This window comes from Lichenostomus cassidix, chromosome 3 (assembly GCF_008360975.1).
Source record: "Lichenostomus cassidix isolate B80296 chromosome 3, HeHo_3.0, whole genome shotgun sequence".
Taxonomy (NCBI): Eukaryota; Metazoa; Chordata; class Aves; order Passeriformes; family Meliphagidae; genus Lichenostomus; species Lichenostomus cassidix.
In genome coordinates, this window is record NC_139483.1 from 105,322,022 (window position 1) to 105,342,509 (window position 20,488).

Below are 20,488 nucleotides of genomic sequence, written 5' to 3' on the forward strand. Positions count from 1 at the left end.
TTCCGAATTACTTCCAAATGAGCTGGTCCTGATGTCCCCAGCCTTTCCTTTGCCTCACATGTTGCACAAAGTCTCTTTGCAGCTGGTCACTGACAGGTCCACTTGAACCAGCGTGAGCCCAAGGTATGTGAAGGTAAATCTCTATCCACTGCTGTAGGACTTCGTCAGCTGCTCGAGGTTTAGCTTAGTACACAACAAATAGAAGTACTTCTCCTGTGATACCTGTATTTACTTTCATTTTTAGGTAAGAACTACATTTTCAGCTGTACCACTGGCAACTTTCATTAGTGCTCCTTGTTGAACAGTAGCTTTTTCATCTTTGTGCTTTACTAACGTTGTAGAATTAAATGGGTTTTTCAGTCTTTTTGATTGTATCCTGATATTCTGTCACCTTTTGATCTCTGTGTAGTGCACATAGACTGTAAACTCCTTGAAGTACAGACTGCTAGGGAAGGAGGGTGTATGGGGGTGTATTTTTTTTTAGAGGGTGTCTACTGTGGCAGAGCATCGCATACTGTGGCATTGTGAAGAATATATTATTATTATTATTATTATTATTATTATTATTATTATTATTTCCACATTACCTTTGTAATATCTAGAAAACTCAATTTTGTTTAAAGTGTTTTGAGAATGCTAGGAGGAGAGGTAAATGGCAACCTACAGACACAGCAAATGGCCTGAAGTACTAATACATTTCAGACTTTATACAGCAACTTCTCCTTAATCCGATCACTGGTTAATTTAATCCTGTTTCCTTTGATTGGATCCCCTGGAACCAAATAATTTGTATTGTGTTTTAGTCTGGTATTTCTGATCATTGTCTTTGTTAATTTGATCAGGATTGATTGAACCAGTCATTGAAAATAAATCATATGATTAATCAAATGCAGCATTGGAAAAGCAGGCCCTCAGCTAGTGTGTTAGCTTTTGCCTCTTGTTTTTCTTCCCCAGTACATGAAGCTTGGACTTCCTTTAGAAAGAAACAGATGAACAAACAGATGAACATTTTATAGCATCCACAGCTCAGTAGTAGAAGGGTAAATAGACACATATACACCCATATACATATGCTTATTTAACTGTTAATAGAATAGAATAGAATAGAATAGAATAGAAAGAATAGAAGTGGTTCTGCAGAGAGGGACCTACAGTGGTCATCTAGTCCAGCTTTATATCTCCTGTCAAGGCATCTTAATGTCACAAATTCTGTGACCCTTTCTGAGACAGGCGTGTTTGGTGGAAGATCTTGCTTAATGGCTCAACTTTCTTGGTTACTCAGTGATTTTAAGAAAACCAACACGTGATCTATGTTTGAATTTGTCACAGAATCATCAATAAATGTAAAAAATGAGATATGGCTCAGTGCTTTGTTCTAATAACATCTGGATAGTGTGGCACAATCACTGCTTGTCTGAAGCTAAGTCACTCCAAAAACTGTGCCATGGGTGGAAGGGAGATTTTGGGTTCACAACAAAGATTATTTTGATCTCCACCTGTTGTGTGGAAAGCATCCCTTTTTGGGGTTTTTTTCACAGTAGCTGTGTTGTCCCATTTTGTTTCTCTCACTCTGATCAATACTGGTGACCAAAGCTGGCCATTTTGATCTGCACTGTTAGCTATTTATAGATTTGTGTTCTAACTGAAACTTTATTACAACAAACCAAGGTTCAGGTTTGTCTTCTAGAGGCAATGGTTGCACAAAGAACAGGGAGAGCCCCCCTTGCCTCTTGTGAAAGCCACAGCAAGTTCAGCAGGGGACAGGCTGTCTCTTAAGGGGTATTACCTGCAACGACCCCAGGCTGGCCTCCCTGGCAGTTCATCCTGGTGGGATGCAAGGGCACTGTCTGCCCTGCACCCATCCTAGCAGGAATAGCAGCTTCTGATGGACCATGACCTGCAACAGTGGAGGAGGAGAATTAAGAAGATCAGATAATGACTGCTGTTGTAGGTGAGGTATCCCGACCAAAGGTCATTTAATTTTAGCTTGTCCTTCCCTTCATGGCTTATAGAACCAACCTGTGTTATTTAGTGCTCACAATAACCCCTCTCTCTCTCCCTGTGACCTTGAAGTTTCTTTAGTGGGAGATTATTTTTAGAGGTGGTTTTACATTGTGTTAACTTTCCAGGAGCAAAAAGAGTGTGTATGCTTTTTGTAATATGAATTTTCTTTAAAGATACTTAAGAATGAACTTCCAAAAACAGAAAAGTCTTTGGCCAAACTCCCCATCCTTGCTGGATTTCTTCTTCTTAATTAGTCCAATGGCTCAAACTGGATGCCTAGAAGAATTTATTCTTAAAAGAATAAAAAGTAAAGGAATGTATATCAATCAAGGCAATGTAAGCTTAATCATGGTGGTGCCCATTTATCCTTGGATCACAAAGGACTGTTTAGCATCACGAGTTGCCACAAACAGAGTAATACTGAAGGATCATCAGATTCACACCCAAAATGAGAATGAGGTGTCTGGGAAAAACGTGTGGCAATGTAGCACCGTTCTGACAGGCGTACTAGTAACGCTAGCCTGAGCTATACCATTATCAGTTTTGCTTTAAATCATTTGTCTGTGGACAGCAAAGTATGTCTAATAGCCATTTGGTAGATTTATATCTTGGGATGCAATGTGTTTGCCATAAATCTTTTAGAAGGATGGTGGCTGAGGCACCTGAGGCAGTCATGCTAGTCCACAAATCCATTCTGCTGAAAGAAAACAGGAGAACTGGGCAGCTTCCTACTGGTAGCATGGAGATACGGAAACAAAATGAGCAGGAATGCTTTGATGTAAAATCTACAGGGCAGAAAAAGTGGAGAAGACTGTGGCTGTGTTTCCAGCAAAACCATATATTAGCACTCTGTTGTAAATCAAATTAAATGACTGCCTCACTGCCTGATCCCGCGCTGAACTTCTTGTGTTGTTAAAGCTCTGAATCTGAATGGAAATAGGGTTGTATCTTGAGACCTCCTTCCCAAAAAGTATCTGCCAGTCACGTCTGGTCAGAACAGCTTGGGGAATGTTTACCTTCTTTTAGGAGCCAGCTGGGAGATTGATGGGTTTGAGCTGGTTTTGCACAAGCTTTTTGAGTCTTAAAAGGCATTTTCATCTGTCTGCACAGAGAAAAAGATTTTAATAGCAGAGGAAAAAAAGGTTTTAATAAGAATTATTGAGATACAGGATTTTGGATTAAAAGGGAATGCAGTGTATTATTGTAGTATTTTTTACTGTGGAATACATTTTTTTATCCCATACAACCAAAAATTTTAACAAGACCAGAGCAATTACAGGAATACCCAGATTTTTTATGTTATCTTGGCTGTAGAAAAAGGGATGAATTGTTAAAGTGTATAGTCTCTGAGAGAAGTAGCACTCTAATGCTGTTTTTCACATCTTAATTTTAGTGACTGCATAACTTACCTTCATAAGATGCTCTTAATTGAACATTTCAATAGAATTTGAATAAAGTCTGATATATCTGGGATTCCTCCTCCACTCCTAAAAATATTATGTGAAATTTATTAGTCTTAATGTACATATCCCAGAGCTAATTGTTTTATCTTGTAAATCAGTTTCTCATGTTTTCAGTGGCTTTTACTTTCAGATATAAAGAATAAATAAATTCTTGATTGAAAAGGCATTTTTGTTTTGCAGTAGAAAAAGGGGGAGGGGGTCAGCTTTATAAATGCAAAAGGATTTTTAGTTCTTTTTAAATTATTTACAAATGCTGAATTAAAGGACAGCAGAGTTTAAATTATGCATTAAATTAGCATGTTACTGATGGAAGACGCTCAAAGAAAGTTGAAATTTTTTAATTGCTGTGAGCCAAATTCAGCCACAATTTAATAGCTCCATTGATGTTGATAAACTTAAGGCAGTGATAAATTCAGACCTATAGGCTTATTTTTCTTTTTGCTATGAAAGGTAAGCATGCTGTTTCTACAGTACTGACTGTCTTCTTGTTTGAGAGTTGACCGAGTATACTTTGATCCTTTTTTTAGAAAAAGAATTCTCTGTTCTCCCTTAAAGAAAGCTTCCTGAGACCTGGATCAGATTATGGAAACTAAAGTGAGCACACGAAAGTGCTTGTTAGAAAGTGAAATTTATGTGCAAACTAAATGTGCCCTTGATGATAGCCTTATTGATCAAGCCAAGTTAATAAATCAGTAATATCACGCAGCACTGTTCAACACTCACAGGCTTATATTGGTTTTCTTTTTTTTCCTTTCTTTTTATGTGCCTGCTGTGTAGGCAGAGAACATGCACTTTCCTGCCACGGAGTATGTACTACAATTGAAACACTGAGTTCAGAGGGCTTGAATGTAAAATGTCGGCATCCAATACAACAAAAAAGAACTTTTATAGCAGTAACTTAATACTGGGATTGGAGCCTTTTACTTTCTAAGTATTCCTCTCTTTCTTTCTAATGCTTCAGGCCCTGATCCAGAATGAAATTTGGGGTCCTGCTTGGGTAATTAAAAGAACTCCATGGGAAATTTGGCATGAAAATGCCATATGGAGTGACTTCTGAACCTAGCAATGCCCAACATTTGCATTCAGGATAAATGTTTCGTTCTCAACAAGTCTGCCTTTAGGTTGTTCTTCAGTAGCTTTGCCAGTACACAAGGGCAACATCCTTTACACACCCTTGGGATTCTGGTCTGACAAGCACTTATTCCATTATTGCCCATATTTCCTTAAGCCCTCTGACAAAAAGCACTTATGATGAACTGGATTTATCTGCCTGTGCCATGGGATGCCTGCGGGATCTCTGAGAGCCCTCGCGTTGCGCAGTGCATGTTCTCTGTAGCTGCCGCCTTGTTCCCGATGCCGCGCGTTTTCTCCTCCGTCGTGAGATGATTTTGCATTCGTAGCTTTTGCTCTGATTTGGGGTTGATCTGCATGCAGACCGTGTTAGCAGAGGAGGTTCTGCTCAGGCTAAAGTGGGGCTTCTGTGCTCGAACCCAGTGTCGTGCGCTGATGTCCCTGGTGTCCTGGAGCAGCAAGTGTCGCAGCCGGGACCTCGGTTCGATACCTCAGCTCCGTTCCCTGATGTTCTCGCTGAGAAACGAAGGCAGCTGGGTGAGTACCTGAGCCTCTCCTGGTGCAATTTGACAAGACAGAATACAAAGTAGCATTTACACAGCACTTGTCATTCCATGGTCCTGTATTCATCCCTAGCTAATGACTGGAGAGCTGGTGTGAGAGCAGTGGTTGTACTGGGCAGTGAGCAACCAGAAAGAAATAGATACTACCTCTGGTCAATTCACAACATTTTTCTATCCCATCTTTCTCTCTCCTTTTCCATAATCTCATTCCTTCTCTTTCCTTCACAAACCTGCAGCTAATGTGGATGGTGAGCCTTAGAAAGGGTTAGTGAGGCAGAAGCATTTTTCCCTTTCCCAGTATGGAGTTATCTTCCATTGCATTGTCAAAGCTTTAGAATTTGGGCTTTCTTATTTACGAGAGTAGCCAAGGCTCATTCCATGAAAGCTGGGGTTGATTTTGGTGGCGGGAAGAAGCTGATGATGATCATACATGTGCCTTCTTATCAGCACACAAAGTGGGTGGTGAGAAGCTCTGCTCTGCATGGAGCCAGGATCAGGGCTGGGTAAAGATTCTGATGCTGTGCTGGTCTGGGACTCCTGCAGATGGATGGAGTGCCCCTGACTCAAGAGAGAAGCAGCAGTATGTTTCATTGAGTTAGTTCAGTAAGTTCAGTGGAATTTAACAAAGTTTAACAGTGGTTTACAAAGGTTAAGTGAGTTTGATGGCAAGGTTCACCTTATTAATTACTGCACAGAAGAAGTGCACAAATGCAAATTGAGTTAGAATCAAGTTAGATTGTTTTGCACCGAGACTAGAGATGCAAAAGGGTAAGGAAGACTCTCCTGAGGAGTCATGAGGTACAGAGTGGTGGAACTTAAGTGCAGCCACATCCAATCTGACTTAGAAAAGGGTCTATACCTAACAAAAGAAATACAAAGAGTACGGGAGAGCCTCCTGTTGAGTCACAAGGCTCAGAGTGGACCCACTTCCTTTCTAAACTCCTTGTGGAGCCCTGGTGCAGTTAGGTCCAATCTTAGTCTCAGACTTGGTCAAGAGGTTATTTCTGATAGAATTATCTATAATAAGTTTATAGTAATTAATATTGAGTAGCTACATGAATTAGTAATGTTTCATTACTAATAATTTAGGTTCCTGACAGATCTGCCATTGGTTAAAGGTGTCTCTGTCTCAAGGAGTCTCCTTGAGAGGTGTCCCAGCTCAAGGAAGGATCACCACCATGTATCCAGGCTGCCTGGCCAGAAGAGCTCAATAAGGCTCACTTAGGCTGTCAATTTTTTTGAATAAAAAGGTTGGCTTATAGACAAATTGCATTAAATGGAATAGTTTCCTTCCTATGATTGCATGAGTCTCCTTGTACCCACAAATTTCTTTGCTCCTTGATTAATGAGTCTTGCAAAAGCCACCAGCTATTCATATGTTAATCACATGATTAGTGTTCCAAGCTCATGTGCATCGATGCTCACCGTGTCACTGTTTCCTCCGTGGTTTTTCAGAGAACATGTTGAAGCTAGAGAAGTTCTTGGCCTGGACACAGATCAGACCTTCACTTTCTTTGCAGCCTGTACCAATTTGGTTAAGGGGTGGAGTGCATTCATCACAGGGATGTTGGCCCCCTGCACTCATGGGTTTCTCCAAGCCTGTGTTATTAACCTTGATGTGGGGTGTGTTTTTAAATCATCTGCAAAGAACAGGTGCAGACTTAACCACACTGCTAAGCCATGTGTCTCTGAAGGCTGTCGTAGTGCTCCAGCGCTCACACTGACTGGTGGCTCCTTGCTGGATGGTGTTTAAGGTGTTTAAGTATTGAATTATTCTCTCTGCTCAAGAGGGAGCTAGGACTTCTTTTATCTTTTATGCAGGGTAGTAACATTTTTCCTATGAGTTAAGTGTATTACTCTCTTTCTTGCTGCTCCCACATTAGTTTTGGAAAGAGAAAAACAACGCTGTGTCATCTCAGAATTGCCTGGTGACAGGAACTATAAGGTAGATGAGTTCTTCTCTCCACCCATGAGCAAATTCTTGAATGAGGTTTTAACTGCAGGACTGTTCTTTCTGTTCCTCTTGCACTCTGACCTGTCAATATCTCTTAGGTTTTTAATACATTACAGTACATCTATCTCTTAAAACAACAGTTTCATTTCTGTAGCCCAGCCACACAGCCAGTGCTAGGGTGATATTGCTGTCATCACTGCATCTTTGAAAGCTCTGCTTCCATCCTTAAGAGCTTCTTTGGCCATGGACTAAACTCAGAAATATACTTGGGTGCTGTCCAGCGCCATATAGGAATTTACTCCAGATGAAGATTTATCCCTTAAGGGTTCAGATTTTACATGCGTGCCTCATGCACACAAATAATACCTGTTTCATGCAATATTTAACAGTGTGAACTACAAATTAAACCATAAACCCTTTGGTACAGAGACTGCTAATTTTTTTAGAACACCACACACATTCAGACTTTAAACCTGAGCAGGGCCACCAGTCATTACCAGTCAGAGGCATAGAGAACAGCTTTAAAAGGAATTCCCTCATTAAACTGAAGTTGCTTTTACCCATGACAGGCCATAAAAACTGAATCTATGAGAGGTAATGTTTGCCTCTGTGCATGCATGCATCTTAACCTTTTTATTTTCAATGGGGAGAGAAAATAGACTGGGTTGCATATTGGATACGTTATCTTGGTATTAAGCTGCCATTCCCAATCTCTTTTGGAAAATTGGAACAGAGATTCGCTGCTTCTCATCCATCACTTTAAATGAAGGCCTTAGTGAAATAGTTTTGATTGCTGGAAACCACAAATAGTACCCCCTTTTCCACATTAGTTCATTTTTGCTCATGAAACTGTTAGAACAGGTCTTAGCACTCTGAGCCATAGCAGGATGTATGTCAGTGGTTACATAAGCTCTGAGGAAGTTGCTCAAGGACCTCCCAGGAAGTGCTCGGTGGTGTTGAGCATGGGAAAGATTGTATTGGAATTTTTGTTGTTGGATTTTTGTGGTTGTTGTGTTGGGTTTTTTAAGTCCACTGACATATTCTTTGATGCCATTAGTAGTATGATAGGTTTTATGTTTCCACTGATGTGAAAAAGGTCTCATTAAAAGTTTAGGTCTTATTTCATTAAAGATTTGTAAAGCTTAGGACTTAAAGTCAGTCTTAGTTGTAGCTATGCTTCCTCAACACCTTATGGTAGCCCTGTAAACTGATGCTGTATAGATCAAATCACTAATTCCCAATCTTTAGCACCAGCTGATGGCTGTGAACTCATGAACTTTCTTGTGGATGTTCTGGAAAGCCCCATGAATATGAAGGTTTTAATGTTTTAATATAATAAGGTTCAGCAGACCCAGCTGTACAACAATTACTGTTGCCTATGGGCAATGGTTTATGACTGCTTGAGCTACAAAAAATTGACAGTCTGGCAACTTGTCTGTGTTAGTCTCATGTAATTCCAGAATTGTTCCGTGTTGCTCTCTTCTGCCTGTACATCTGTATTGCAGTTAATTTCTGTAAAACTGGGAGACTGCTCCCTGCAGGAGTTCAAAGTGGCAGGTGGTGAAATGAAAGACTTCAGCTGAACATTTTATTGTTTCTTAATGGTGGCTTCTAACTATAGTGGGAAAAAATGCTCAGATTTGGGGTTGGGGTACTCTGTCCATGACAAAGAGCACAAATTGAACATCTTGCAGGTGCTAGAAAGATGCTGATGATTCCTTTAGTAGTCTTTGTAGTCAGCCAGGAATTTCAGGCAATTAACTAGCCAGTGCTACTGTTGACTAGTCAGGCTTCAACAGACCTTTCAGAAACCTCTTGGTCTTTTCATGTAAATAGACTTTTGGCAGTATTTTAAGATGTATACCCAGTAGATTTTGTAATGCATTTCCTTTTTTCATGTGTCCCATGTTTAATTCAAACAAGCATCTGACATGAAAGCTAGAGATAAAAGTGTAACATAGTACAATTAGTTTCTGTGAAGTCTGTGGATCACTAATGGAACACAGCTCTTCCCCCTGCACAACTAGCATAATACAGGCCATTTTTTGGTCATTTGTGTTGTACATTAAAAGCATCAAATAGAGCGCTGTCGTGGGCATGAGTGAATGGACAGAAAGTTCTTTTGTTTGATAACGCTGGAAATAATTTCGCTTTCCAGAGACGCAAATGGGTAATTGCTGCAATCAGATCAGAGACATGTAGCACTTGTAATGTAACCCTTCATGTATTAAGAAAAATAAAGCAGGAATTAGATCAGAGACCAGAAATATGTATACGTTTTAAAAGGAAGTTCAGTAAGCTGTTTCTCTGTTTCCACCACCATTGCTGTCTGTGTTTCATGGACGTGTGTCATGATTTCATACCAACTGATTGCTAGCACATTCTGATCAAACAAACACAAGTTCGGGAGTACAGTTTGAAAGTAACCTACTGAATTTGTCTATTTAAATCCACTGAGCCTCTTAAGAATGCAGGGTTTGTGAGCACGTTTAGTGAAACAAAATCTAATATTTAGTGAAGGAGAAGTGTTTATTGACAGGACACCTCCTTCCTCTGTTTTAATGCTCAAAGTATGGAATTTAGATCTAGATTGGCTGCAAATTCTACAATTTTCACATGTCTCTGGTCAGGTGCTCTAGGTTTTTTTTGGAAACAAGTTCCAAAATAGACAACTGGATTTTTCTAGGATTAGGAGAGCTGTGTCACATACTCTCTTTTTTTACCCATTCTGGACAAAACATATGGGTTCTTTATAAATTGTAGCATGTGTGTGGTTCTGTATTACTTAAGGTAGAGTAATTTTTTTTTCTAATTTTAGATCAACAGTTTTAAAGCAGCTTGGGATTGTAACAAAGTTAAACAAGATGCTGCCTGTCTTGACAATGCCACGCAATAATGAGAAATGTGTATTTCAAACCCACTGGTAAGACCCAGTTCATACAACAAAGAAATGCAACACACAGATGCCACGTGTGGAACACACAGGCCATGATTTGAGTAATGACTCCTCCTTTCGGTTCCTAAAAATGTCCATTTCTCTATATCGCATTTACATTTTTTTAAGCTTTACTTTAGAGTAAATATTGGTGTTTCTGGCAGAAGTATTTTAGCTGATATACAGGCAGAGAATGCTGGTGGTTCTTTTATTCGTTTTATTTATTTTTCTACTGCAGAGTGTGTTGGCTGCAGTTTAGCTAGATCCAAAGGGATTCTGCTAACATGAACTGGTAAACCACCAGCAGTGTTATATCCTCCTGTGTCAAAGACCTTGTACAATGTAAAAGCTAAAGGTATTTAGATTAATCATTTTCTCAGGGCAATTTATAAATAGAGAGCATTTCAAAACTGAGACTTATTTCTTCCCCTCCTGCCCTTTCTTCATCATGAATAGAGCAGAGCTCTTAAAGCTCTTGACGGTCTTCATGTCTTCTCTTTATGTCTTTTCTGATTCATTTTTATTTCAATTACAAAAGTTATTGAGGTAGTCGAAATGGTGCGGACAGAAGTGAATGTGAATCTAAAACCAGAATATCATTGTCCTTGGTGGAAATAGAATGGGAAGAAAAATCCAGAGAAATTACATTAAAAAAAAAACAACCAAAAACCAGAATCCCCAAACTCTGGAAAAGAATAAATTGATGAGTTTTGAAAAATAGCAATCATAGGAAAAAAAACTACTTAGAATCACATTTCCACATGAACATCTGCATTTAACGAAGTATAACATTTCTAGTGGGGGAAATATTTCTGTTGTGGCTTCTGGGAGCAAAGAGAATCAAAACCCATGTCTTATATCAAGGTCTGCACCCAGAACTCCCAGCTCCAAGAGCCCACCAAGGATAAACTTTAGGTAGAAAAAGGAGTGGGTGTCAGGATATGTCAGAGGCTCTTGGGTGAAGGAGGAAACAGTGGAGCATGGCAGGTGCTAGCGGGGCTGCTAGTGGGGAAGAAGGGAGGGCAGGAGGCAGCAGGCGCCTCCAATGGATTTAAAGACAGGAGGAATGACTGATTGGTTTGGGGAAGGTGTGCATGTATTTGCAGAGGGCATAAATGGGTCTGCTAATGACTTCCTTTCATGGGGTGATTGAAGTACTCGTGATGGGCGAACAGGCTGCTGGTGTTGACAGAGATTTCATTGGTACAGCGTGACCCAGGGCATTTATGGAGCTGCTGTACCCCCATCTCTGAGCTAAATTACTTCCCAGATGTGAGGCAAACAAGCAATCGCTCAGACTGGTCTCCTGTTCTTTATGGCTTCACTCTTCAATACTCATTCAGCGATAGGCAGCTGGTTCCGTTTGCTTGGTTTAGAGGTTCTGACACCAGTAAAAACAAAACAGAAAAAAACTTTTAATCTTCTAGCAATGAAATACACTGCAGACTTAAAATAAATGAGACCTGTTGGAGCACCCTTGTTTTCTACAGGCATTTTCTCAGTAAAGGCATGATTGTTCAGGGAAGGTCCCCTAAAATTGCAGCAGGGGTCTGGTGTAGCATTTAAATCCATGTCATAGTTTCTTCATCAAGAGATCTCTTTCAGATCATGTCTGCTTTGATGATTATTCAGCCCAATTCCTTCCCCTACTTTACAGTTATTTTAACCTCTCTGAAGACCTGCCAACATACTCACTTTAGCGGCCAGTGATGTTATGCTGCTTTTTTTTATTGGCATTCAATTTTAAGGGTTGACAGACAGTAAATACGAACACTTCTCTTTATTGTTCTACAGTAATTTGTCCTATGGTTGTAAATAAGTCTCTCTTGTTCTGCCTCCTGCTAAACAAAACTCACTATTTTTGGAAGAGATTGAGCAAACAGAAGATTGTCCCATTTTATGTAGCTGCCACTGAATGGATTGTTTGCCACTGCCACTGGGTTGTTTGTTGGGGTTTTTTTTGTTTTCATGGCAGCTTATTTCTGAAAATACTAGCTTGTTGTGGATTTTTTTCTTAAGATGGATCTATTAAATGTCCAGAAGCATTTTTTTCAAATGTATTGTATTTCCAGACAGATGTGTCACGCAAGCCTGGAAGACAATCACAGAATCACTGAACTGTTAGGATTGGAAGGGACCTCTGGAGATCATGTAGTTCAACCCCAAATGAATGATATTTAAAGATCTTAGGATATCCTCTTGGACTGTAACAAGCAAGCAAGCTACTAGTTATGAGGAACTGTAATTAATCCCAGTAGTCAAAACATTTTTATTCTGTATTTTTCTTTCTCTCTGGTAGACACCTTGCATTTCCAAGACTGAAAATCAGCCTCAAGGACTTGCAACAAGCGTCAGGTGGGGACAGACACCCATCAATCAGTCCACACCCTGGGACACTGATGAGCCTCCATCTAAACAGATGAGGGAGAATGAAAACCCAGGTATGTCTCTAATCTTATTTGTAATTCTACCAGGGAAAATCGTTCAAAGCAAATTCAATGCACCATCTCCATTTACCTCCGTAAATTAGACTTCACTGTGAGCCCTTTCTTTATTCTTTAGCAGGGCCTTTCCCTCATTGTAAAGACCCCTTAAGTTTCTTCTATGCTGGGGTTGATATGAATGTATTAAGATGCTGCAAGTTCATTAGAGCAGGGTTTTTTTTCTACTTCTCTGCCTTCACTAGAGGGAAAGGCACTCTGTAATACTTTAAGACTTCTTTTATGTCCAGAACTACCTGAAATGATTTCCAGCTTCCAGACACATATCATACATTGTGCTACTATGCCAGACGCCTAATTACAATGTCTTTGTAGTGGCTGGAGCACCATTATTATACACACAGAGTGTTTGTCAGGGAGCCGTGAAAGCGCAGCGGGGAAAGAGGTTAATTTTCTTGGAAGCGTGCGCTTAAGCTGCATAAAGTGCAAAATACATAAAACCGCAAACATGCCGCACGTCACCTGACGGGTATTTTAACAATTGCGCTCACATCGCTGCAGCAATTTTATGCACTTACTGCTTGGGAACGGCTCCAGATCCCGAACTGCTTTAGATATTGTGCAGCGGGACGTGTCAGCACCATCGGCGGGTGTGGGAGGGGAAGGATGAGGGTGTTGATGTCTGTTCTCCCCCATGCCGAGCCCACCGCCATTGCCGGCCTTCCTTCGTGCCGCAGGTGCAGCGCCCTGGGTCACCACGGTGGCAGCGGGCAGCCAGCCCGCCCTCATCACGCACTCCTACGGGATGACACAGCCGCCTACCTTCAGCCCCGCCGCCAATGTCCAGGCCCCCGTCATCGGCGTCACACCTTCCCTGCCGCCCCACGTCACCCCCCAGCTCCCGCTGATGCCGGGCCACTACCAGCTCCAGCCGCAGCCCTCCCAGCCCCTCAGCAACATGGTGGTCAACCTCCAGAGCCAGCCCTTGTACACCAACAGCCAGCCCCTCAGCATGTCCTCCATGAGTGGCGTGGGCCCGGTGGCCCACCCGGGCCCCGGGGCGGTGGGCAACGGCCACCTGGCCTGCCCCATGCTGCCGCCACCGCCGCCGGCCCTGCCCTCGGCCGCCCTGCCCAGCGCCGCACCCGCCACCAACGGGCAGGCGGCCGCCCCGCTGCCCCCCAACGCGGCGGCGGGCGGCCCGGACAACACCAACGGGGTGCAGATGCTGCGGACGATCGGCGTGGGGAAGTACGAGTTCACGGACCCCTGGCACCCCAAAGGTAAGGCGGGCCGGCTCGGCCCCGCGGGGCGCGCAGCGGGGCGGGCGGTGGCTGACCCTCAGCATACCCGCTGCTCTCTGCGGCCTGCCAGCCCAGCCCCAGTGCTGCCTATGGGCTTTTCTGAAATGCTGAGCTTTAGTGAGCTACTGACGACCAAAAGCAGTGTGTTAACAGGAGATAGGACAAGCTCTGGGCAGAAATTAGGGCAAAGCAGCTTTCAGGCCTGTCAGATGAGCCAGTGTTCCCAAGGGTAAAGCAGCCATCATCCCATGCCTCTCCCTGTGAAATGCACCCCGTTTCCATCTGACCACTGTTCTCCTGGCTGCAGTTGTGCATCTGCCACAACAGTGACCACTTTCTCCAGCCCTTGTCTTCTCCCTGCTCTGGTAGGAGCCCAGGGCAAACACAAGTCAAGCTGACTGCAGCTGAATGACCCAACACGTTCAGCGTTAAGGGGAAAACTCTTCATTACCAACTTCATTGGGCTCAAATGCTGAAAAACACCCTGAATAGTCATGAGCATTCTGAGAGGTTGACCTTTTCCGAGGAGTACTTTGTAAATGAGCCCCTCAACCGGGTCACAGTGGAGTGTTGTTTCTGAGTGTCTTACCCCAGACACTTCAAAACTACCTACGCTCTGTGTGCTGAGTTTCTAATTGCATTTGCAGAGTTTTCCCTTCCTCCCTTTGAAATCACGACTGGGCCACATGTACAGGTAAAGCAAAATGGAGCTTACGAAAATATTAATGCAGGCCTATCAACAAAATCAATTAAATTGATTTTGGAAAAAACCAGCACCTTCATTAAGTCTGTGATATTTTATGTATGCATTTGTATTCAGACACAATCCATGTGTAAATTATTTATTTGCCGCAAGCTATTAAGTTCTGTTGTGTAGCTCTGTATTAAAGACAAGGAATCTCTATTAAAAATGATTAGGCCAATAACTCTTCCTGCTCTTTACATAAATTGTACTTTGGTATGTGTAAATCTTTACCAAAGTTCTCTTGAAAAGGAGCTCAGATACAATCTTAGCAGTACTTTTCTAAAACTGAATATTCACACTGCGTTTAAATTTTTAGCTCTAAATCCCAAATATGATGAGGGCTCTTGCTGGATGGTGATCTTCTGAATTTTTTTTGAGCCCTCTCCAGATGGGCTTTAAGTGACACCAGCCCCGTTGTATAGCCAAAAATTAACCAACAATTATAAGAGTACTGTTAATTCTTTCACAAAAAAAAAAAAAAAAAGAAGAAAAAAACAAAATCCACAGAAGCAAATTGTCAGGTCACGTTTATAAGTTACAAACCATTGATTTTGTAGAAGGAGAAAGGGGAGAGATTTATACTCTAATCCTGGTAGACTGAGTTCTGCTGGATGTCTCTCTCCTCCGTAGAAGCTATCTGTCTTCTAAGGGGCATCATCTCCACTTTCCATAGCCACCTATCCCAGTTTGCTGCACTGGGTACTCGGATGCATGATCAAATTAACGCAATTTAAAGGATTACTTGGTGTCACTGGAGACATGTGCAAATATACAATACAAGGGAAAACACATAAGCTTAAACCACTTTCACGGCAGTAATTTGATCACATATCTGAGCCCTAGTGACACTAACCTAGTGAGACAAATGAGCACATCAGTGACTGCACACTTGAGGTTAGGAATACTCCTAAATGCCTTGCATACTTAGGGCCAGCAGCATCAGCTGTTATTTACTCTTCCTCCATCAATTAACCTTCAGCAGATCTCTGGCTAGCAGATGAAGTAAACTTCAAATCAAAGCCTAAGTAAAAAGATCGTAAAATATTTAATCAGTCTTTAATATTTAATTTACAAATTCTTAGTCAGCCTTCTTGCTTAACCTGCTGTAAACCCCAGTCTAGCCTAATAGTCTGAGCACCCCAGAGACCAGTCAGCCCAGGAGATGCTCATTAAGGTGCAGAGCAGAGTTCCACACTGGAGTATGCCAGGCTTGCCAGACCTAGCTCTGCTCCTGTGTTTGGAAACCCCTGTACCTGGGAGAAGGATCATAAGGAGAATACTAAAACAAGCAGTATTTCTAATCCATGGCAACTGCTGACACATTAGCGGTACTGTACCTTATAAACTGCAGGCTAGACAAGTGTTTTTCCAGGGATTAGGGAGCTTCTCTGTGACCATCATTGAGTTATTCCCACAGTGGTTAAAAGCAAACAAACAGAACAGAATGAAGCATGCATACACAAATGTCTCGTAAGCAGGACCTATTTTATAGAGGTAAAGTAATCCCTTCCTCTCTTTCCAATCTAAAAAAGCTCTCACATCTGAAGCCATAATTCTTCATGACACACCTGAAGTCAGAGAAGATATATGTTGGATTTGCTTGTTTTGAATGAGAGAGAAACAATCAGGAAAGGGGAGACAACTAGGTGCTGACCCAGACCTTAAAAATCTCACTACAGTAAGATTCTTAGTATAAACTCTATGAGTTTCAATGTGGCTTGATTTTCTAATTATTTTATGTTTTAATTTCTGCCCTCAGGGATTTCAGTCTCAAAAGCCTGACTGATTTCACAGTCTTGCATGATAGATACCTTTCTCTCCAGGAATGAATGGAAACTAGGAGATAGTACTAAGCTGTTCAAATATACAAGTTCAAACTAGTTCCCTACAAGTTTCATTTAAATACTCTCTCTTTCTTGAGGAACCTTGGCCAGTATTGTAATAAGAGCCACTGCTAATGGCCTTGAGATCCATCTCATTATCCCATGGAACTCTGAATTATTATTTCACTTGACAATCCAGTCTTGTCCAGGTTTGAATAATTACCCAACTATCCCTTCAGTGCAAAAGCAGTTCTTGCTGGTTAATATGATAGGGTTTCTTATATTTTTAGACTTTCTGAGGGAGCTGATTTGAAACATCATGTTTTATTTCCCATAATTATCTTTCCTTTGGCTGTGCATATGTTTGGGCCATTTTATACTGTGTTCATGCAAAACTAGGTTTCTTACTCAGCAGTTTCTAAATATACATAAACAAATAAGTTTCCAAAAGTTAAAGGCACTGCAAGTGCATCTCATTTGCAATAGGTCAAGAGATCTCACTTACATGGCTGAAAGAGTAATTTCCATGCCTCTACAAAAAATGCATTTTGATAACAAGAACGATGATACAAAACAGATATGTCATTCTCCCATGTTACAGCTAATTTCTACCTAATTCTGTTGAAACTACTTGTAAGAAAATTTGTGCATGGATTAGAGAATCTTCTTGGTCAGGATGCTTATAGTCTTTAAATACAACTTAACTTTAGCTACATGACCCATTTACTTAGTGAATTTTAAAAGTTGTTACATTACAAGAGACATAAATAAAGTTTCAAAGTAATTATTTTGTTTAGCAATGTATGAAGAACTGTAGAGCTGCCTTATGAAATGCAATGGGGTCTTTTATTATACACAATCAACAAGGGTTTTGGGAGGCATCTGGTTTGGCCTGTAGTTTTCTTTGGGTAGGATGTATGCCAAATACTCCTAGCTGACTTCAAAAGCCATGACACCTTAACACAGACATGTAACCAAATATTTTAGAGCAGAACCAGCCCTTGTTTTCTATCCACATCCTAAATCTTGTTTTACAAGCCAAAGTGCCAGAGCAATTAATAAAGCAGAATATTCAGAAACATAAAGATGTTCATTGTAAATGTTTTCAGGGAAGATCCACTGAAGTTCTCATAGCCAATTTTATATGTGGCTTCTTCAGAAAATACAGAGTTGCAAAGACTATTCAAACATATTTTCAGGATCTTCAGGCTACTTGATGTGGCCAGCACAAATTGTCACTTGTACAATGTGCCTGCAGGGAAGAGAAAAAAAATCATCCCTTCATTTTCTGTGACAAGGTACCAGTGTCCCATGCCATGGCACAGTGAAAAGAGACCAATGTCTGTGTGCCTGCCAATCCAGCTGAGCCCAAACAGAGAGGAATTAATCAGTCTGATGAAGGACTGGAAGAGATTGGTTTCCTTGCAGACGTAGCTGAGTAACTGAGAGTTAGTCCTTGACTGTTTCCTTCCTGACATTCAAGATTTGTTGTAAATCAAAAACCGAACCCTTGGTGGATAGCTCTTACATGTGTAGAACATAAACATTCCAGCTTGGACTTAGAGATCTGTTACACATTTGGAAATACACTCTCTTCATAAACTTGATATACTTGAAAGCATAGTTGCTAACACAAAAAATGAGGAAAATACAGTATTTTATTGCAGTACTTATTCCTGCAGTGTAAAATTAACCATGGACATCATGGGGTTTAATTTGTAGATGTTCATGGATAATACTGATGTTTGTTTCCATAGTATTTTTGTTCTATAATTCTTTGGTTTTCAGTCCTTAACTAGTGGGAAAAGAAAGCAGATTCTAATTAGTGTTCAGAGTGTAATGACTGTGGAAACATAACAATATCAGAAATAAAATCTGATTGTTAATCCTTGTAGCACTAATTTCTTAACACTTCATTTTCAAGCATCAGCAAATAGCATGAGCTAAACAATAACAAAAATACAAACGAATACTGTTGCATCATCACGTATTGATTGCACCTTTCACACTTGACTTTATTGCATTGGAATTCTCATTAGGCCTCAGACAATATTTACTTTCCCTAATCATGAATAGTAACAAGGCAGAGTACAACATTTTGTCAATAGCTATCAACATTTTCTTCAGAAAAGGCTGAATTTTCAAAGGGATTTCAGCTTGACCTGCATTTCTGTGAGTGTACCTAATTCTAGACATGAATGCTGTGGGGGTGGAGAGTCCTTAAGTTCTACATGTAACCTAACATTTGTAATTCTAGTAACATTAGTTAAAGAATATTGTGTGATGAAGACTCTAGAAAGCTTCTTTTCTGTTCTCTACCTTGCACCAGACTACATGGCCTGTCTAACCTTAGGAAAATCTCCCTTTTGTCTAGAAAGGTAGAGAGATAAATAGATTATAAAAATTACAGACATAAAATTATACATAAAATTCTATAGTGTGTCTGCATACATGTATATACATACAAATGGATATGTATGCATATAGTTGTAGGGGAGGAAATCTACAATAGAAATAACTGCATTCTGTCCTGGTTTTTGTGGGAGAGTTAGGTTAGGATGGAAGTGTTTGTCTGAGTAGAGGGGCAGGGTCACCTCCTGTGATCTGATGGCAATACTTGGCCTAATGCAGCCTGGGATACCACTGACTTCCTTAGCTGCAAGAGCACAATGCTGGCTCCTGGTCTAGCTGGCTCATGCATAGTAATGAACTTAAAGCAAACAGGTCCTCTAAAATCAATTTTTTATCAAGATTAGTTACCATCTTCCTTTATTAATATAATCCTAACAGGATTGCAAAGCTGATGAGGGTATCTAAGCCATCACTTGAGTGATAAAAAAATACATTTCACCTTTCTGTGGTCGAGGTGGGGTATTTTCCATAATTCCTGTCCTTTTAATGTCACTGTCGGTCAGGTCATGACAGACAGTGATTTACTGCACTGAAAAGTCAAAGAGGACTTGTAATAGTCCTAGAACATCGCTTTGCTAAACATATAGCATAAAAAAGGTGATTGAATTCCCTTTTGATTGACATCTCTCAGTATGTCAGTGACTTGAGATTTCCATGTTTCAACTGGAGGAGGATCTTCTCAGCACCACCAATATTTTATGTGGATTATTGTTAAAAAAAAAATGGGACATTGCTGAAGTGAATTAAAACGCACTACAACTGCTCTTAAAAGTCATCTGGTCCATGCTGCTATTTTTTATACCTTTTTTTTTTAAATAAATGTCATGTTTGCAACTGTAGTTTATCTGTTGCAAATACAAAGCTGAAGAACTTTGTTTTTACTGTTGTGTGACATTATGTCATCATTTGCGATCCACCTAGTTAATTAGACAGTGATATATTTGAAGTTGTCTTGAATTCCTTCCCACTCTGTAGTCTCAAGATATGGTCTGTTTAGAATGTGGTTTCTTAACAAATGTAGTTTTGTCCATGACAGTGGCCATCAAATGCATTCAGCATAAGTCTGAGAGGCGGCAGAGTTCTGTTGAAATACTATTTTATGTCCTGTCCACACAACACTTGTTCACAAACTGCAAAATTTCTCAGGGGCTGGATGATAACCAAAATCTAGGCTTCCTTTTGGCACAGAATACATATGTTGCAACTCTGTAAATACAGATCAAATATCCAGGCAAGCACCTGTCCATCCATCCATCCATCCATCCATCCATCCATCCATTCATCCAAATACTGTTCCAACAAGCCCTTACAGGTAGCTGGAACTGCATTTGGATGTTCTAAAAGTTATTAATTGTCCAAAACACTCAGAGTTGTCATTCTCCTTCCAGAACTCATGTTTAATATCTGTTTTTTCTGACCTTGTCTTCCCTTGGTCCTCTGTCTTTTTAACTCTTGACACATATTTGGATGCAATCATTGTCTGCATCCATCCCTTTGGGTGCAATGATACCAGTTCCCTTCACCTTGCCCTCCTATGCCTGGGGCCACTTTAAAGCTACCTTTCCTGAACATTCAAGTTGCTCCACAAGTTTGGCTTTTCCTAAAATTTGCCACTAAGATTTCTCCTTCGCAGCACTTCTTTTGATATCATTACTTAAAATGTGGACAGTCATAGTTACTACAGTGTCAGAGAATGGAGACTTCATGCTCAGTCCAAACTGAACAAGCTGGGTCCAATCACAGCCAGACTGTGCATTTATGTATATACTTAAA

General features: G+C 40.7%; 1 protein-coding gene across 5 annotated transcripts in view; it reads left to right on the forward strand.

The window, feature by feature from the left end:
* KLHL29 (kelch like family member 29) overlaps window positions 1-20,488 on the forward strand; it is a 389,016-nt gene that overhangs the window by 239,149 nt on the left and 129,379 nt on the right. For 4 of the 5 annotated variants that reach the window (XM_085056969.1, XM_085056972.1, XM_085056970.1 and 1 more), the window contains 3 exons: window positions 4,962-5,075; window positions 12,290-12,431; window positions 13,169-13,714. In XM_085056969.1, the coding sequence (XP_084913095.1) occupies window positions 4,962-5,075; window positions 12,290-12,431; window positions 13,169-13,714 (802 nt within the window). The remainder of the gene's footprint in view (window positions 1-4,961; window positions 5,076-12,289; window positions 12,432-13,168; window positions 13,715-20,488) is intronic. The other variant, XM_085056968.1, reaches the window with a different exon arrangement.